At 45.1% G+C, this 19,955-nt stretch overlaps 1 protein-coding gene across 7 annotated transcripts in view; it reads left to right on the forward strand.

The window, feature by feature from the left end:
- The window catches only part of LOC142558600 (uncharacterized), a 473,120-nt gene that overhangs the window by 295,292 nt on the left and 157,873 nt on the right, over nt 1-19,955 (forward strand). For 6 of the 7 annotated variants that reach the window (XM_075670756.1, XM_075670754.1, XM_075670751.1 and 3 more), the window contains exon 13: nt 2,894-3,144. The exons of the other annotated variant lie outside the window; for it this stretch is intronic. In XM_075670756.1, the coding sequence (XP_075526871.1) occupies nt 2,894-3,144 (251 nt within the window). The remainder of the gene's footprint in view (nt 1-2,893; nt 3,145-19,955) is intronic. 7 annotated transcript variants of the gene reach the window in all.

Here is a 19,955-nt window from a genome sequence, read left to right on the forward strand (position 1 = left end):
GTGGCGCCTCTATAGGCGGTGCAGGAGGCGTAAGACGCATTGGCAAACATTTTGGGGAGAAGAAATGTGGCTTATACACTGAGAAATGCGGTAATAACAATCCTGCATCAATAATGAAATCCACTTGCTCCAGACCAGAGTGACCAGACCAAAGCTAAACAAAACTACAAAACTTTGTTCATCTCGGTTCAGTGAAAACAGTTAATTTCCAGTTAAACTCTGGCACAAAAATTACTGGTTCATGCATAACATGAAAAGAATTGCAGGAAAACAATTTAAATTTATTTTGTGCAAATGTCTACCTGCTGTGCTACACAGAAAGACTGAAAAAATAAGTTGCATTTCATTTTCTTGATGCCTCTAATAGTTACAACAAAAAAATCTTATTGTGGAAGTGCACCTCACAAGAGCAACACCATCTCTATCCACCTACTTAAGTTTCAGCAGCAGTTGGTGAAGGCCTCCCATCATAGGACGGCCACTCGTTTGAAACAGTCGCCCGTGCATAGCCGACCCCCCTGCCTCCTGATGAGCCACCACGGTGGTGCTTCCACTTGTAAAATGACAATGTGCATGCAGCCAGAAGTGCAGGAGTTGACCTGGAGTGAAAGAATACTCGGTTTCCATTCCATGCAAAAACAGTGAAAAACGTCACGTCTGTTTCAGACTTATCCAGAATCACAATTTAGCAACTCCCAAGTGCTCTGAATGGAAAGTTAACCTGCTAACAAAGAATTTCTTCAAAATGAATTTGGGCTGTGACCCAGGTGTTCGTACACCTCCTTGAAATCCGTGAAAACTGTCGAATTTGCGAAAACAGATTTAAGTGCCCTTAGTGCCCCTTGAAAATAAATATGCTTCTTGAATTTCTTGAAAACTGGGCTTAGAGACAAGTTTTGAGCATTCAAAATAACGAACTCCTTGTAGGGGCTTAGCCATAGACTGAAGCAAGGTTTGGGTACAGGCTAGTTAGTATTCCATGGTATCAATCGTCACTTACAGCGCATACGTAGACGAGGGGCAAAAAGGACGACGAAGACAAGCGCTTGTCTTCATCGTCCTTTTTGTCCCTCGTCTACGTATGCGCTGTAAGTGACGATTGTTTGCCATAGACACTGATTCTCAGGGAAACAATTCTAGATGTTTCCTTTAGAATGTGTCGCTAAATAATTGTGATGTGGCATTTCCAATGCCACCAATGACAGGTTTGTTTAAGTTACTGTTGCCCTCAGTGAGCTAGACAAAGCCAGGCCAAGCCGTGCCACCATTGTTTCTTGTTTTGTTGGTTGGTTTACACCACAGCCACTATTATGGCCTTGGGCCTGGCAGAAAGTATGTTTCAGCCATTTGGATTTAGCAGGATGAGTGACTTAATTTGGCCCAAGTCAGGCTTTACGCACCACTGTGCGAGAAGGACAACGGGAAAGTCAACTTGGAAAAGGGACCTGAAGAGCTTAAAGCAAGTGTCCAGCTTAGCAGCTGCTTGCCTACAAAAAATTTCAGCTGAGAAGGAGGTTTCGGTGTTTTTCAATCTATCTGTGAATATGATTTGTACCCCCTCCTTGAATTTTGGTCATGGGCATTCTTGAATTCTTGTTGAATTTGGAGTCGAGCATGCTGTACGAACCCTGGGGATGTCTCACTCTTTTCACGGCAGCACTTGTTTTGAGGTGTGTTGGTTTGTTTGTGGTTGTTTAGTTGGTTAGTTGCAGGATGCGTTGAAAAATATTACACTGGACCTGCCAGCTATAATTACCACAAAAATTTGAATGTAGAAAAGTAGTCCATCACTGGACAAGCCAAGAGGCCCATGCTTTTGTAAAAATAGGAGCAAATGCTCTGCTTTTGTGAAAGCATGCATAGTTTTCAATTCTGAGTCCAGTGAAGGAGAAAAAATTTAATTGTTGATATGTGTTTGTGCAGTGCAAACTCAACATGCAGCAGAGTCGTGCTGTGTGTTCATTCATGTTGGAGTTGCACATGGAGGTCAACAGCAATGACTGCGGCCTAGATGGAGACTAGTGTAGGCATAGAGTTGCCTTCGTGCAAAATTCTACACTTGAAATACAAGTGGATGCGTCACACAAGGATCACAAAAGTAGGCATTTTTGATTGCAAAGCTGGAAACAAAAAAAAAGTTGTCATTATTACTTGCCAGAACATGACCTCTTAGATTAGTGGCAACCCAGGGTGCTCTTAAGAAATCCCAGCATATTGTATGCTAGCACTCTTATCATATCTACTTATCACCAAGTGTGTCTGCTTAGGTGCTATTGAAAGGCTGCTAATAGGGCACAAAAAAAAAAAAAGCAGCTTTGAAACACTTACCAAGATCACTTGAGTAGTATTCAGTACTCATTTATTATCAATTTGGTCCGTGTGAAATTATATTGCAGTTGTCTTCTAAGTTCCCGTTCGAAGTCCTTTCCTACAAGTTGGTTCTTCATAGCCTAATAAGCGTTAACTCCCTCAGCAATAAGGTTTAATGTAATCCATTATATTTGGAGTGTTCAAATGGTAAAGAGTAGAATCCAGGCAGTGAAAAAGTGCCAATATGGAGTGGAATATCGTATATCGAAATGTAATGCATTTCTAGTGCTTGGAAGTTTTGTGTATGAAAACCAGCTGCTGCACTCCAGTGGCCACCTAATACTCATCTTCCTGAATTTTGCATCTTGTGTGAAATGGTCACCCTCATTGACACTGCGAGGGAAGTAATGCGGCTCCTTCACAAACGATGGCACTCCCCTAGCAACTGGAGTTTATCCACTTGAGTAATATGCCACCAGAAAGATGTGCATGGCAGTCACCACAGTAACGAAACTAGGTGCGAGAATACACCTCGTGTCAAGGATGGAACTGCAGTCTCTTCTTCTCGTCGTGGTTTTCACAGACCCGGGAGGAGCGCAAGATCGATGCCATCATGCGTGCCTTTGAAAAAATGGAGCGCACCGAGAAGCGGCGCCAACAGGCCTTGGAGCGGCTGCAGCATCGAGGAGGGAGGGCTTCGATGGATGAGGGCAGGGGGGACGAACGCTCCAACGAGGACCACCCGGCGGCCGGCGACCCCGACCACCCTGCGGCCGCCCTGCCCCCCGAGGAAGCGGAACGCTTGCGCTTACTTCGAGGGCCCACTCGCAAGGGGTCAGTGGCTGCACCAAATCGAGACCACTCTTTTCACTTTTTGTTGCTGAAAGGTGGTGGTGGTGGTGGTACATCACTGTGGTGTGGTGTTGGGAGCTGCTTGGATTTGTGTGTGTGTGTGTGTGTGTGTGTGTGTGTGTGTGTGTGTGTGTGTGTGTGTGTGTGTGTTTGTTTGTTTGTTTCATTTCTGCCGGTCTAGGTTCAGAACTTAAGCAGGAGTGGGTTACAATTGTTTTTATACGTACAACAGATATACAAGAAACACATATGAAGCATATGAAGAGATACAGCAGTAAACGTCAACATGCCTGCCAACTGTGTTGTAAACCAACCTAGCCGATGTCCTCTGTATTTTTCCAATATTTAAATGTTTCTTTTTGTGTATGGATCACATACAGCTGCAGAGTATTCTAGTGGGCGCCAAATAAATGGTTGGTGTGCTAGGAGCCTAATTTCTTGTGTAGACTTACCTAAACACCTCCTTAAGTGTCCAAGCTTTTTCATCGCCTTCTTTTGGATATAGTCAACGTGGTTGTTCCTTCTAAGATCGTTAGAAATGCCGACTCCCAAGTACTTATGCTTAGTTACTGCTGCTAAGGGTTCGTTATCAAATTTTTACGGGAAGCTTATGAGGTACTTCTTGCAAATAATAGACATTGCCTCGGTTTTCTTTTTTGTTAATGGTCATCTGCCAATTTGAACACCATGTATCCATTCGGTCCAGAGATGGACTTAGTAAAACCTGGTCTGGGTGAAGTAACTTCGTGGTATATAGTGCAATTGTTGGCAAAGAGCCGTATCTTGACAGGAATGTTCTGAACAATGTCATCAATATACACGAGGAAAAAGAGAGGACCAAGGACAGATCCTTTGGAATGCCTGAAAGTACTGAAATGACATGTGAATTTATCCGTCAATGGACACAACTTGACGTCTACATGAAAGGTCAGCTTCAATCCAAACTAGTAATGTGGTGTTCTTTAGTGTCAGCTTCAGCTTCAGTAATAGTTTTCTATAGGAAACACGGTCAAATGCCTTTTCAAAATCTAGAAATATAATGTCAATCTGGTTATGTCTGTCTAGGGCAGCTGCTATATCATGGATAGTCTCAATGAGCTGAGTTATTTTTGAATAACCATGGCAAAGAGTATGAGCTGGAAGGAACTTATTAGGCTTTCATTTTCAAGAAAAGTAGATTTATGTTTAAAAATCATGTGCTCTAAGAGCTTTGCACATGTGCATAATAAGCAATCTGTCTATATGATCACGCATCTGAAGGCCCACTTGTTTTAGAAATTGGGGTGATTTTCACGTATTTCCAGTCGCTCGGAAGTTCCACATTAAACAGCAATTTCTTAAATAATGAATATAAATATTTTGAGCACATTTTGCAAAATGTGTTAGAAATATATTAGGTATACCATCTATACCTGGTGATTTCTTGACATCTAATTTTAACAACAGCATCAGTATGCCTTCTTCTGAGATACATAAATCAATAATAGCTTCTGAAATTCTGGGGTGTAACCATCATCAACAGAAAATACAGAACTGAAATAATTATTAAGTGCTTAGGCAATTACTGCACTATCGCAAGGATACCTTTGACAGAAAGAGTAGGTGTAGATTTTTTATTTTTTTTTCCTGAAATGTGTCACCAAAGCTTGTCTAGTGACGACGTCAGAAAATTTTTGAGGCGAATGCTTTCATAAGAACCTTTGGCCTTTTTAATGTTATCCTTTAGTTGTTCCTGCAGCTCGGATATCTTATCTGAACCACTGGAACACTGATGCAATCAGAGCTGTGTCATTACGTTGTTTAGTTTGTGTCGCTAGCGTGCAACGTCCTTCGTCATCCATGGGTTATGTGTATGCTGTAATTTGCATTTACGTGGAGCAAAGCTTTCTACACAGGTTAATACAAGATTTCTAAAAAAAACACCATATATATTCAGCAGAATATGCATCCGATTCATATAATGAGGTAAACAAAGAAAATGAATTATCCAAGGCATGCAATATATCGACGTCACTAGCACACTAGTACACAGGAACAATACATTCCTTTTTTACCAGTCTCGATTGGAATTTTACTTCCAAATTTAAGCACAGCAGTTTATGGTCTGAGATGCCTTTGAATACACGAGTGTTCACGTCGCGGCCAAGTATACTGTCGCTTATAAGAAAAAGATTCAAAATTGATTGGCTGTCATTTTGTATTCATGTAAGTGCCTTTCTTATTAGGTGTGTTAAGCCATGTAACAAAACAATGTCTATAAGCAGTTCAGCGGAACTAAAAGTGCTTCTGGAAGATCATCGTCGTAGTTCACTGATAGAAAGTCACCAGTTAGCAGCACCTGATTAAAAGTGTGGTTCTTGCACAAGAATTTGTCGAGTCCTTCGAAAAATGTGCTGTAACATCCATGGTAGTACGTTACCATCCATGTTACCATCCATGACATGGTAACATCCGGCAATTATCAAACTGAATTTTCACCAAATTGCATTCTACGCCGGCAATATCCAGTAGTCTTGTAATGCGTCACGACTCCAAGTATGAAATAGTGCCGCTGCCGCCAAGGGAGTCCCTGTCCTTGGGATGAATATAGCAACCATGCGGTACGATTTCCGAGTCACTTATGTTGCCACGCAGCACCAGGTTTCTGTAATGACTATTACACGGGGTTTATGGGCAATAACTATACTTTCCAAATTGGCTCTTTCTTTACTGTACTGTACATTGAAAAGTGTTTTTGCGACCACTGGTTCATTGTCGCACCTCCCCCCCCCCCCCCCCCCCATATATGGGCGATGCTGGCAATCCACCACCTGCTCGTTTCCGTGGTGTTGATTGTTCGGTACTCGTATCTTCCTTGCTCTGTCCCAATTATATAATTCAGCGCCAATCTTTATTTTATCGTAGACCAGTTTTACATCTGTTCCATCTTTGTTCATGTCTATTGTGCTGTCCCAAATACACTTTCGAACTTCTCTAGTGACGACCCGCCTTGGTTGCTTAGTGGCTATGGTGTTGGGCTGCTAAGCATGAGGTCGCAGTATCTAATCCAAGCCCCGGCACCTGCCATGGGGGATGGGGGCAAAATGCAAGAACACCCGTGTACTTAGATTTAGGTGCAGGTTAAAGAACCCCAGAGTCCCACACTGTGGTGTGACTCGTAATCAAATGTAAAACACCACAATTAAAGTAACTTCTCTAGTGAGGGCCGAGAAATCTTCCAAGACCGAAACGATCTTTCCCTTTAATTTGTAGCAGTTTCCCAAGACAGCAGCTTTCGTATGATGGTCAAACAGTTTCAAGATTACAGGGCATGATTCATTAGTATTGTCATCATCACCACCCTATTCTATGTCCATTGCACAACGAAGGCCTCTCCCTTAGATCTCCAAATACCCCTGTCCTGCACCAACTGATTCTAACTTCTGCCTGCGAATTTCCTAATTTCATCACCCCACCAATTCTGCAACTCTAATGGTCCACCTGTCCTACGCATTACATGGCCTGCCGCGCTCCATTTTGCTTTTCATGTGTTAGTATGCCATTGGCCAATTCTATGAATACACTTTACGGAGAATACCTTCACTCCTAGTGTATCTCAAAATAAGCCATCAACCACTGTCTGTGCAAGTAATTCTGGCGTTTCTCCAGCAGGCTCCGAAACACCGAACACAAGAAGGTTCCGCCTACTATCCTCAAGCTCATTCAATTTCTTGTCGGTTGTCGAGGAACGATTCAACCTTCGGCTGGGCCGGCAACAAGCGAAATGCCCCGGCGCTGTTTATTGACATGATATATGTACACGAATGCCTGGAACCACTTCAGTGGCGCCCTCTGTTAGATGGGTAAGCAGCGTTAAGTGTTAGTGGTGTTAATGGTGCCACCGTGGATTGAATGTAACAAAACACAACACAACTGTTTCACAGTTTATTGCAATATTGCAATTATGGTCCCAAGGTCTTTAAAAATTTCCGTTGATTCTCCAACATTCTTAAGCCTATTCTTTAGCTTCAATGAGTAAAGACAAGGCACAAAAGACAAGAACTGAAGAAGGAGACAAACGACAGGACCGGCGCCACTCACAACTAAGTTTATTTTCGCAAAGAGCCTGCCTTGTGCGGGTAAATCAAGCCGAATCACACATGAAACATTAGAATTACAATACAGCAATCCATCGACCATTCAGGAATCATATCTGGCACAAAAGATCAAACGAGCAAACAAGAACCACACGTGGAGCAGCACGGGAAGCAATTCATCGAGCACAGTCTTTACCAAACCAACGGAGAGAAAGAAAGGAGACATACAAAATACCGTCTACGCTTCACTATCTACTATCCAAAACATAACACCATTCAAACGCATAACGCCCAGTCAGTGATAAAACCCACACGACTATGAGAATGATGACCAACAAATAACACGGAAAAACATGAAGAAAGGGCGTCTAAGTACAGCATCTGTGTCAAAACTAAAATCTCTAATAGTCACTCACCTAACAAAACTAATAAAACGTGTGACCGCGTGAAAAATGAACCATATGACAAGCAATGAAATAAACAGAACAGTTGAACGATAAACAGTCTAAAGAACATCGTCTGCATCAAAAAAAAAAAAGAAATGAGAAAACTGGAAAAGGCAACAAACCCTGTAAGAGCCACTAGAAAATCCTCAACAAAATAAAAACTAAATGAAAGGAAGACAGGCGGAAAAACCTAAATGAAATCACTCTAACACGAGGCCTCAATGAAAACTTCTAAAAAATTTGTCTCCTTGTCACTAAGCACAATGGACGGCATGCTGACGCATTTGTTTCCCTCTTTCTTGATGAAATAGGCTTCCACAATCTCCCGCTCGAACCTGTCTTTTCCAAATTTCAAAAACTTAATTTTGTCGAACTGAGGGCAGCAATTAGTGCAGTCTCTGCAATGCTCTGCAAGGAAGCTCCCTTCATTGTTGCGCAGATTACAGCAATGTTCCATTGCACGCTCATTAATACATCGACCTATTTGTCCTATATAGCTGCAACCGGAGCTTAGAGGGATTTGGTACACGACACGTGTCCGGCATTCAGTGAACTTCTTCTGATGCTGAATTGAACAAGCCGGGGGTTTCTCTCTGTTCATGGCACAAAGATTAGACAACTTGCAAGACGCCGAGAAGGCAACCTGAGCACTATGCCTGCTCGCCACTTTCTTAACCCATTCGCTGCCAAAGCCGGCGAATCGACGGGCATACCTGCAGTGGCAATGTTGCCAAAGCCGGCGAATCGCCGGGCTGCAGCATTTAGGATTTCCTGAAGCTGTTTACAGATAGCAGCACTTGTCACCTTATCTGAAGATACTTGGATATATTACCGATAGATGGCAGTACTGCCCTGTGTCGTTTGAATGCACTTTTCAGAGTTTTCAGCTGTTTGTTTTTTTTCGGGATCTCCGGCGGCAGTAGGCATGGCGGCGCCCAGTGGACAGCGTGCTCTCTCCGAGCACGAGATATTGGATATCCTTTGTGATAGCGACAACGAGGAGCAGCCTTTCGGTGACAATGCTTGCTCTGAGCCTTCTTCTTCTGTAGAAAATGAATATGATGGTAGTGGCGACTCGGATTCATCAGAGGACGGCACTCCGTTCCCTACCATGCCAAAGCAATTCAAGACTGACAAATGGACTTGGAATGTCAACTATTCTTCCAAAAATGTGAGCAAAATTCCCTTCTCTGGATCACCGGGCTTGAAAAGAGCAATTAGCTCGGCCCTGGATGACAACAGCCCACCTCTTGAATCTCTAAATGCATTGATAAAGGAAGAGTTTTTGGAGTCGGTATCTGAGTGCATAAATGCATTTGCCCTGGAGAAGCAGCGTTCTGCGCCAGACCCGGCTTGGTTCACCACAACGCCCACGGAAGTCAAAGTGTACATTGCGTTATGTATACTGATGAGTCAAGTGAGGAAATCATATATAAACTGATACTGGTCTAATAGGAGTGTTATAAGCACACCAATTTTTCTATCAGTAATGCCAAAAAAACATTTTTGGGAGCTGTCAAAATACCTACATTTTTCCGCTGCAGAGGAAACCGCCACCCAAGACAGGCTTCGCAAGCTGCGCCCTGTCCTAGATTATATGCTAAAGGCATTTGAGAGTGCTTACTTCCCTGATGAGAGCCTTGCGATAGGTGAAAGCCTCACGAAGTTCCGCGGACGCCTGCCCTATGTCCAGTTCAACCCGAGCAAGCGGGCTCGTTTTGGTATAAAATTTTACAAACGTGAGTCTTCTAGCGGATACTGCCTAAGGTGTTCAATTTATACAGGTCAAGACAGGAAGTCAAGTGCTACCAGCTCAATGCTGTGCAGTGAGGCTGTTGTACAGTGGAACCCCGTTCATACGTTTTTCACCGGACCGGGGAAAAAAAACGTAACAGCCGGGAAAACGCAACAGTGAGGAAAGCTCCGAAAATGAATGAAAAATAGGGCAGCTTCAACTATAGACAATTTATTTCCACAGAGTGCGCTTAGGACTTAAAAAAGTCTAGAATGATGGCTTGCCGTTTCTTTCGCTCGCTAGAAATCGCCACACGTTTCTCAATAGCCTGGAAGGCCGCATTGCTGTCAGCGTCGCTGTGAGGTGCGACGTACCTGCGGAGGAGGTCTAGAGCCGCGACGGCTTCTCCAAAGCTAGGATTTGGCCACTCCCCGGCATCATGCGGCTCGTGCTCCTCGTCGTCACCGCGCCACGGCAATGGCAACGGACAAAGGAATATCCGCGGGAAATTTTGCCCTCTTTGGCGTAATCATGCTAACCTGCTAACGATTGTTTAGTATTGCTGCGGAGCGCGCGCGTCCGAGCAGCCCGGTTGCGCGCGGCGCGCCGTGGGAGAAATGTAAACAAGAGAGGAGAGCTGGCCCGATAGGCGGAGCAACGCCACGAGCAACGCCAACTTCCGGTTTCACTTTTGCTTCACAAAGAGTGACGCGAGGGCCTCTCCCGAGTTTCCTTCCTCCGTGAGTCGACCCGTCCAACAACCATGCGGTGACCCTAATCACAGTGATGATAGTGAGAGCATTTTTCACGAATGGCCACTTAGTGGCGGCCTCTCGAACTGGCGTGCGGCTTCTTGCAGCCAGTTCCATAGCCAAGCCCGGCCAAGCCCAGCCAAAACTTGTCAAAAGCCAAAATGGCGGCTGGAGCGCGTTGCCTACTTCAGCCCAGGCGGGCTCGGAGTGCTAAGTTGCGACGTATCATGCGGGAACGTTTTCACAGCTACGACGTAACAGCGGGGTTCCTTATACATTGGATCCTATGGAAGCTATGCCGGGACCGCATGAAAACGACGTAGCAGCCGGGAAAACGCAGCAGTGAGGAACGTAACAGCGGGGTTCTACTGTAATTAATCTTCTTGGAGACAGAATTGCCGACGGGCACACTATTTATACGGACAACTGGTATTCGTCACCGAATCTCTTCTTGGCTCTCAGAAGTGCTGGTTCAAACGCTGTTGGAACCGTGAGGACGAATAGTAAGAACATGCCGAAAGAATTCAAAGAGCTGAAGCCGAAGAAGGGCGAGTGCAAAACTTCGTTCTCTCATGGAATCATGGCGATGCAGTGGAAGGACAGAAAGCCCGTCACCATGCTGTCAACTTGCCACAGAGAAGCAGACAGCATAGACACTGGGAAAGGGCGACACAAGGGGAATGAGCCAGTGCTGAAACCGCGAGTTGTACAAGACTACAACAAGGGAATGGGAGGCGTTGACCGTGAAGACCAGCAGTTGGCTTCCTTTCCCATTATGCAGCGGTATGCGAAAGGGTACAAGAAGATATTTTTTTTATATTCTTGATATTGCCATCTACAATTCATACGTTTTGCAAGCTAAAAAAACTGGGAAGAAACGGTGTTACACTGAATGGAAGATCAGTCTTGCAGAAGGAATCATTGAAAAGATGGCGGCGCTGGGATATCGAAGGCGAGGTGCGCACACTACGGGACCATCTCTAATTCGCCTTGAGGCTACCGAATGAGCCCAATTCCCACGCTAAATCCCGTCAAATCCTGTCAAGCAGAACCCCTCAAGGCAATGCCAGGTGTGTAAGGTCAGAGGAAAGAAAAGTGAAAGCTGCTCTGCACATGCCAGAGTGTTTCAAGATTTTTCACACAGTGAAATGCCTATGACTTGAAAAAACTTCACAGAATAAAATGTGAATGTTTCTCAATTGTCAATAAATGTATTTCCATAATTGTCCAGCAAATGTATTGCTTGGTGGCTCGTTACACACAGAATGATGAGCATGCGGCACGCGCGCGCGGCAGGCGGCAGCGAATGGGTAAATGTTGTGCGATACCTTATGAAGGTACGGAATTACCGCAACAGAACTGCGTGAAACTGGCTCCCTGATAAGAGGCGGGTGCTTGAGTTTTTGGAGCATCGTTTCGCAGACAGCTGAAATCAGACATGGCGGGAAGCCTGCCTGTCGTAGTCATTGCACTTGAGTGCTAAAGCTACTTGACACCAAATGGATACAAGACTTAGTTAAAACAGTTTGCAGAAAATTGGTCGCAATTGCACGCTTTACAATCTTGGAATGGGCGCTCTCAAACGGTAGCAGGTCTTAAAGAATGCGGATTGTACATCCAACAGATGCCTTCCTTTGGAAGCACTAGCCGGATATCCGAAAACTGGAGTTCGGAACTTCCTTGGTAAACCTGAGAACCTGGCTGTGGTTAGAGAAGACAGTCGCGGAAATAAACTTAGTTGCGAGTGGTGCCGGTCCTGTCGTTTGTGTCCTTCTTCAGTCTTTGTCCTTTGCGCCTTGCCTTTACTCGTTCAAGCATGAACCAACTGGCCCAAGCAAGAGTTTGTCTTTAGCTTCACTTGCTTTTTATGCATCATGCGTTGTCCATCAAGAATTTCACGCAGCGTCTTTTCCATTTTGGGCCCTGGATTGGGTTCCACATGACCAGAAATCATTAAAAGACACAACGCGACATCTTTCACATAACAAAACAAAGCACAAAAGCATTTCTCTTATTTTAGTTATTATAGAATTTCCTTATAGAGCTCAACTTATTTCTCACTTTCACCCAGACTTGGACTTCCTGTATAAAGTCATGTTCGCGTAATTCAGTTCATTATTTTAAGCAACATTAAAGCAGCCAATATGGTTATTCACACACACACAAAAAAAAAACTGCACACCCACCTCACATTGTAAACTGAAATCGCTGCATCTAAAAAGCCCCTCCCATCAAGTGTGACCACCATTTGGCATTGCTCGTGGAACGTCGGCAAGTGCAGGGGGGGGGGGGGGGTCAACGGCCTGCTCTGCTCTGAATACCCTGTGCCATGCTGGATTCTTCCTCACTCTGTGGGATCAGAAGGGCATGGTATTGTAGCCGCAAGTATTTCGCTTGCACAATAATCTCAAGTGGGCTACAGAGACGCACGTACATAAAGGAAATTTGTGCACATTGACGGTGCAGGATGCACCCAATTTCACCCCCTGTCAGTGTTGCAGACTGTTGTACAGTTCAGCTGCAATATAAAAAAATCTGGCAGAGACCACAGTCACCATGAATGCAAGTAGCGCTGAAGTAGTGTAGTGGCATGCCGTACTGCCGCCACCAAAAATGCATTATGTGTGGGCCCTTGAGGCGCGCCAGTGGTGTGCCACCAAACCTGCTGCGGAACAGTGCTGTGAATGGCAGAAGTCAATGGCATATGAAACAGACGATGGGACGCAGGCGCCCACTGGGCTTCCTGCGATTTTCCACCACGGGTTTAAGGCCCGACATACCGGAAAAAGCATTTTTGTGTGCTAGCTTTAGAGAAAGGTTGCCACATTCATGGCATTAGGTAATATATAAAGTTGTCAAGTATGCTCTTTCTTTTGGGAAATCTTCAGCACACGCACATAGTCTGCATTCCGTCCCGCCACACCGCACGCGGCTTGCTCCGCCGTTGTCGCACGCTCCTCGCATGCCGACCGCGCGCACACTCGCCTCCTCCCCGCCACACACACCGTTGCCTACCGTCCCGTGCCTGCGACTGCCGTCAGCCCGGTACCCTCACAAAATAGAAAACTAGCACAAATTCTGATGCGAATTCACCCTGCGAACTGAGCTCATCGCAGCAAGCTAGGGTGTGGAACTACAGTAGTTATATTCCCGATCTTGCTGTGCACGTAAACATTGTTGCGTATTTAATCATGTAAATAGGCGAAGAGCACAGAAATTATAGAAAAATAAAGGATGACATCTTCCTTCTTTTTGTTTCTTGAGCTGCTTCCCCGATCGCACATGTGTCAGTTCCCGTTCTGTCTGTTGCGATTCCTGTTATCCTTGCAATGCTTCGCTACTCTTGATGTCTCAGAAAGTAACCCAATCTTCAGTCATGTTCTATTTCGCACAGCTTAGCGTGACATCAGTTACGGCGAGTGCGAGAGCACACGGCTGCTGCCCTTTTTTTTTACGTCTTAGGCAATCGCCGTGGGACCAAAGGCAGTCACAGTGTGTCGCACAGGTTCTTGCTTTCACTGCACACCACGTTACACCAGCTCGGTGACACCAGCACCTACAGTTGATGCAGAAAGCGCCGGCGCTTCGAGTATCGCGTTTCAGTACCTGGGCACTGTATGTACTGTTGCCAACAGACCGCTCATATCCCGTCTTTCTGCTCTTCTATCTGGTGAGGTGGCGATGAAAAACGATGGTAGTAAATGGCCTAACCAGCTCAAGCCATGTTTCTGTAACTGTTCGCGCACCCAATAATGCAACATATTTGGTCAGATTTGGTTTCACGTGGTATTTCGGCAACTCCAAACAGAAAAGCAACGGAACATATTGTCACATGGTGGTGACGTTAAGAACACAGTAGCAATACTGTGAAAGGCAAAACTAGATTTTATTGGGCGAACCTGTGCCCACAAAACAGGCTGCACTTATAGCACAACGAAAGCGGCGAACAGAGTCTGCGATCGTCGGAAATCTGATCAGCGGGTCAAGCGCGTCGGCTTTTATAGAGCAGTCGTCGAATGTTCCAGACTAATCGTTTGGACCCGCGTGCCTTCCACAAAGTTCTACACCATTCGCGTTACGCGATGAAATCAGACAACACAAGGTTCGGCGACAACAGACAGCCGAGTAGAAGCATCGATAACTTTCCAGAAACGTCGGATACATGCAGGCGCGTCCATCGCTGTGCGATTACAGTTGTTAAGCGGCGAAACGTGGTCGCCCGATAAAGATAAGCACACGTGTCAATATTAAGGGAAGATGTACCAATGAAAGCTCTTTTTTTATTTATGGGAATATAATGATGAAATTTGGCATGCAGTCGTGATTTGTTATGCTATCATAAGTGAAATCAGTTTTGTACTATCTATTATAGTTTTCGAATTACAGCACTTGACAGCCTCTAATGGTCATCCCAAATTAATTAATTAATTACACATGAGTTGCCAAGGTTTCCACATCGGCATGTTCACAAAGGCCCACTCTGTGCAATAACGCTATTGGTTTATTTTTTAAATGCCGAAATGAGCATACATTTTTTTTTTACTTTCTTATGCATATTGTCTTACTAATTACATTTGGGAAAAAACTCATTATAAATTTTTAATGAAGTGCAGACAAATATAGATAGCTTTATTGCACTCATCAACGTTTCAGGATCTACAACCTTTGTCCATACAGTTCCAAGACAGTCCATTAAGAAAAAATTCGTTTAACATTCAAATCCATGAATACTTTGTTTAGGGCAAAACAACAGACACAAGAAAGACGACAGGACCTGTCGTCCTGTCGTCTTTCTTGTGTCTGTTGTTTTGTGCTAAACAAAGTATTCATGTATTCGCACCAACTAGCCCGCCAACGCATTGTGCTGAACATTGAAATCATTTGTGCAGCACTCCTTCGAAATACCGTATTTACACGATTGTAAGTCGACCACTTTTTTAAATTTGAAAGTCTGAAGTTGGAGGGGTCGACTTACAATCGAAACCAAAACATGGCCCCGCCAAAAAAGCGAGACCAATGGGAGCTCCAACATAGTTACAATTTTATGCTTGCTCTATGGCCCTACCCGTATCTTTTCACTATCCCGCGTGTTTGTTCGCTTTCGGAAGGGTTTTTCAACATTTTTTCGAGTTTTACAGTGCAGGCAACACTCATGGGAGGGGGGATGGGGTGTCGATAGTTGATGGAAGCGCCACTGTTCCCATTTGCAGCAGCACCCTTAGAACATTTTTCTTTCTCTATGCGGCGGCGCTTGCGGGGAGTATCAGTAGTTCATGGAAGACAGAGCAGACACTGCTCGCAGGTTTCTCTTTCTCTGTTGAGAGGCATTGGCATTGGTTTGATGCGTTCCACTTGGCTGCCGGCTACGTGCTACTTCTATGCTTCCTCAGTCATCATGAGTGCTCCAGGCCCACTAATCGTTCGGCGCTCGTCCTCAGCAGCGTTCAAGAGGGCTGCCATCCTTTACGCCGAAGAAACAAATCACTGCGCAGCGGGCCGCAATTTTTATGTTTCTGAACGGGTGGTGTGAGAGTGGCGACTGCAGCGAAGCGAAATTTTCACCTGTGACAGCAAGTGAGAAATTTCCCACTTGTTGAAGTCTGGACGCTTTCCAGAGCTGTAGGCTAAGCTTGCGGTGCACGTCGCTGAAATGCGTGATCGGTCTCTGCCAATGAAGTGCGACATGGTCATGAAACAAGCTCAGATCTTTGCGTTTTAAGGACCTGCTCCGCCGTGAGTACGAGTGGCTGGCGGCAGAAGACCGCGAAATTACGCTAACCGGACTTGTCGAAAGAGCCTCCCTGACAGCTGCGTGTGGTTGGGTGCATTCGGCGTGGGCTGCTGTTCCACAAGATGTCCTGGTGCGGTCGTTTGCCAAATGTGAACTTTCGCTGGACCACGATGCGCTGTGGGACCGCAGCAACGATGGCGATGTCAGCACTAGTGAAGACGAGTAGTCCAGTGACCGTGTCAGCTACTAATAAATTTTCGTTATCGAATGCACCCTCTGGTATGCTTTTTCTTTTTTTCCTGTCGTGGGTTGGGGGGGGGGGTCGACTTACATTCGAGTCGACTTACAATAGTGTAAATACATTACACTATTGTAATGTATGGTGGACGTGCTCAGCAAGGTGATGATAATGATAGTGATAGAAATTTTGTCACGCTGAGAGCACTGTGCGGCCTTGCGTTATTGTGGAGAAGGCTCCATTTTCCATATGCCCATAAGTCAGGGCGATGGCGTCACAATGCATCACGCAAGTGTTGGAGCACGCGGATATAAAACTCCTGATTCACCGTCTGCCCCTGTGGGACAAACTCGTGGTGGTGTATGACACCTCTGGCATCGAAAAAAACTGGCAGCATCATCTTTGTTTTGGTCTTCTGTCGCCACACCTTTCTCGCCGCCGGAGAGCTTGTAGACCGCCATTTGGCACTCTGCCTCTTTGTTTGAGGATCATATTGAAAACACCATGTTGCATCTTCAGCAATGATGCTGTCGATGAATGCAGCATCCTTCTCTGCCTTGAAGAGCTCACTGATGCCCGCGTGTCCTTCTGGTCCTGTGTGAGGGAGTGCGGCACAAGTCTCGCATTCAGCTTTCGGTTCCCCAAGTTCTCACAAAAAATTTGGTGGCATGTTGGCTTACTAATGTCGAGAGCATCCGATAGCATGCGTACTGTAATGGTGCACTCTTGCTGTATGATCTCCCTGATCCGAGCCACGTTGTTTTCATTCCGTCAGGTTGCAGGGCGCCCCTACCTTGTGTCGTCTTCCACTGACGTTCTCCCCGAAACGAACCTCTCGTGCCACTCGAAAACTCGCGCCCCCGATAATGTCTCGTTGCTGTAAGCCTCACGAAGGAGCTCATTCATCTGTGTGGCTGTCTTGCCAAGCTTCACACAGAATTTTATGTTTACCTGCTGTTCGAGGTGGACGTCCATCTCTCCACATTCACTCACAGTAGGACATGCAGACGACTAGTGGCAAGGTATTTTTCTACATGTAGTTCCATCTAGCGGCTGCCACAGCAATTAACATAAATAGCTCAGGTTAGCCCGAAAATATGGCGCTACATATACGCATCAACATTTGTTTTTGGGGAATCATTTCTAGAGAAGAAAATAAATCATTCTCGAAACTTTCCGGACAAAGGTTGTAAGTGCAAAAGACAGAATGATTCTGTGTTCATTCGTTGTGAAATGGTACTGGGGATGACTGAAAGCAACTGCATAAAAAATAAAAGCTGAGAAAATGGAGCTCACAGTTTCATTTGTTGTAAACATTTAAACCTTTACTTTGAGCACCTAAAACCTGCCTGGGATGTAGTCCCTTGCCTGTGAGGGCACATTTTCTTAACATTTTGATGTAGTTTTTTGCTTCTTTGCAGTAGTTTCGTGCACCTTAGTTGCCTTTTTGATGCGTCGTACAGAGGTAGATGACAGCGCAGTCAAAACGTCTGCTATTATTCTCCTCTCGTTCCGCAACCTCTTCATTAGAGAGAGTTGGAGCTGAAATCCGCAGCTGAACATGTTACGCGAAAACTTCTGCTCTTGCCGATGTCATGTTGCTGTCACGACCACTCGCGGACTCGCCGTCACCGCAGCCCACGGTTGCATCAACAGCGGTGCACGCATACGTGCTTTTTCACTCACCCACGTGCGCCGATCGTGCCTCGTCAACAAGGTCAGCGGCATCCGCTTCTATGAGTATTTTTGTGCCTCTGTTCCACGTCTTTCGTGGTCTTCCATACGTGTGGGCTGTTCAGAACTTGCTTCCTTTGGAGCTCATCGCAGAACACGTCTGTTAAGCTGTCACGATCATCAATCACATTGATTGGAACGCTCAGCTCGCTGCTTCGCTGATGTGCGCGCGAGAGGTTCGTCAGCAATTGAAATCCACAACAGCCTTTAGTAGTGCACCCAATCGCAACGCTGCTTTTGCCTTTTTTTCGTTCAAATTTGCTGGTTTATTTTTTAGTGGAGAAACACATCACTGCGGCTATCTTGAGCTTCGATCTCTCCTCTTTACAATACCAAGATAGTGGTGCTGCGTCAACGGGAGAGTGGAGTGATCTGTGGTGCAACGGCACCTTCCAAGGCCTGATCTTTTTGTAATTTTTGATGGCAGCACTCTAGGAAAGGGCTGTTTTCTTTATTTCTACCACATATTTTGTTATAATATTTCACCTAGAGGTAAACAAAAGTTCGTGGATAGAGAAAAAAAAGACGGCAAATGAAAAATTTTGGCAATTTGACCACTTCAATCCCCCCTTAAATCAATATAGCTGGTGGCAGCACCTGCTTTGCCCGGCCCTTTTGTTGTGTTCATTCTGTCAGATGGCGCTGCATCACGCCATTGTAATGTGTGCCTAAGGCCAGTAGGAACTGGAATAATTATTTTAGGATCTATTAACTCCTTAATGCCACAATTATTAGAGGCACATCAGAAAAAATTGTTGCAGGAGATATTAACTTCATTTACTCCTTGTAATCAAATGTCACCAAAAATGTTGTGTGAAGGCGAAATTTTGTATTATCTTTGGGAAAAATGTTTACATATATTGGGGGAAAAAAATTAATTAGTTAGCGGCAGTTCCCAGCTTAACTTCTGTAAAATTGAGTAGAATATGTGGCCAGCCAAGTGGGTTCATATAAAATTGTGTATTTTAAACTAATGGCCTTACAGCAACGAATGGGGGACCAGTGGTCGGTGCAGTTGCTGAAAGCATTTGACATTTTTGTTCTGACAGAGGCGCACATTGCCTTTGCGCACCTAGAACTCTGTTGATCCTTTGCATGCTAGTTGCTTGCATGACTGACGTCTGCTCCTGAATCCTCCATAAGAGGAGCATCCCACCGTAAGTGGACCTTAAACCCCTGTCGAAAGAAAAGGCACATTCTAGGGCAACAGGTAACTATAGCTAACGAGTGCCACAAATGCTGAATGTCATGACATACCGTAACCAAAGTGCTAATGCAAAAATTAACTGCATCCTGAAGCTCATACATACCCGTTATAATCATTGGAACCTAAACAATCCGAAGAATACTTTACAAGTATGAGCTCACTTTGTTTTTAAGAAACCTGTAGAAAATAGTTGACGTCGCACATGGCAACACATGGTCGATCACGACTGCAAACAATGCTTTGCCAATTTTCTGCTATTGTTCCCAGATGGCGTCACATGTCAGTACTGGAAAACATGGCATGGTGACGGGCACTTCTGCCAGAAAACATAATGCCAGGGCTGCACTTATTCGGCATGTCGTGAATTTGCGACAACTGGCTTTGTGACAACTGGCAACTGGCAATTTGTGACAAGTGCGCTTGTCCTTGTCTCTCTTCCTTGTGTCCGTGGTTTTATTTTGCGCTAAGCTACCTCTTCAAATATGGACGACCAACTAGCCCAACAGTCAACTCTTCTGGCATTCAAGAGTCAAGTACAGAATATAGTAAAGCGAGCTTGAATGAGCTGGCAGCACAGCTCTAATAGAAATAGAAATACCTTGATTTAACAAATCACGCGGGACCACCGAAAATTGTTCACTATTCTGAAAGGTCATTATAGTGAAAGCCCCACAACGAACTATTCAGCCCATTAGGTCATAAGTTGTCACCATTTGAGCTGTTCACGAAAATGTCGCTGTTGGCTCTCGCTCTGCGCTGTTGCTATTTGGAATTCATAGATTCCACTGCCATGCACCACCGAAGCACCGGGTAGTAAGGGCGGTGTATAGCAGACAAAGCAAAAAGTCGAGTGGAACTTTTTGCTGGGCAAGTT

This window comes from Dermacentor variabilis, chromosome 9 (genome assembly GCF_050947875.1).
Source record: "Dermacentor variabilis isolate Ectoservices chromosome 9, ASM5094787v1, whole genome shotgun sequence".
NCBI classification, from domain to species: domain Eukaryota; kingdom Metazoa; phylum Arthropoda; class Arachnida; order Ixodida; family Ixodidae; genus Dermacentor; species Dermacentor variabilis.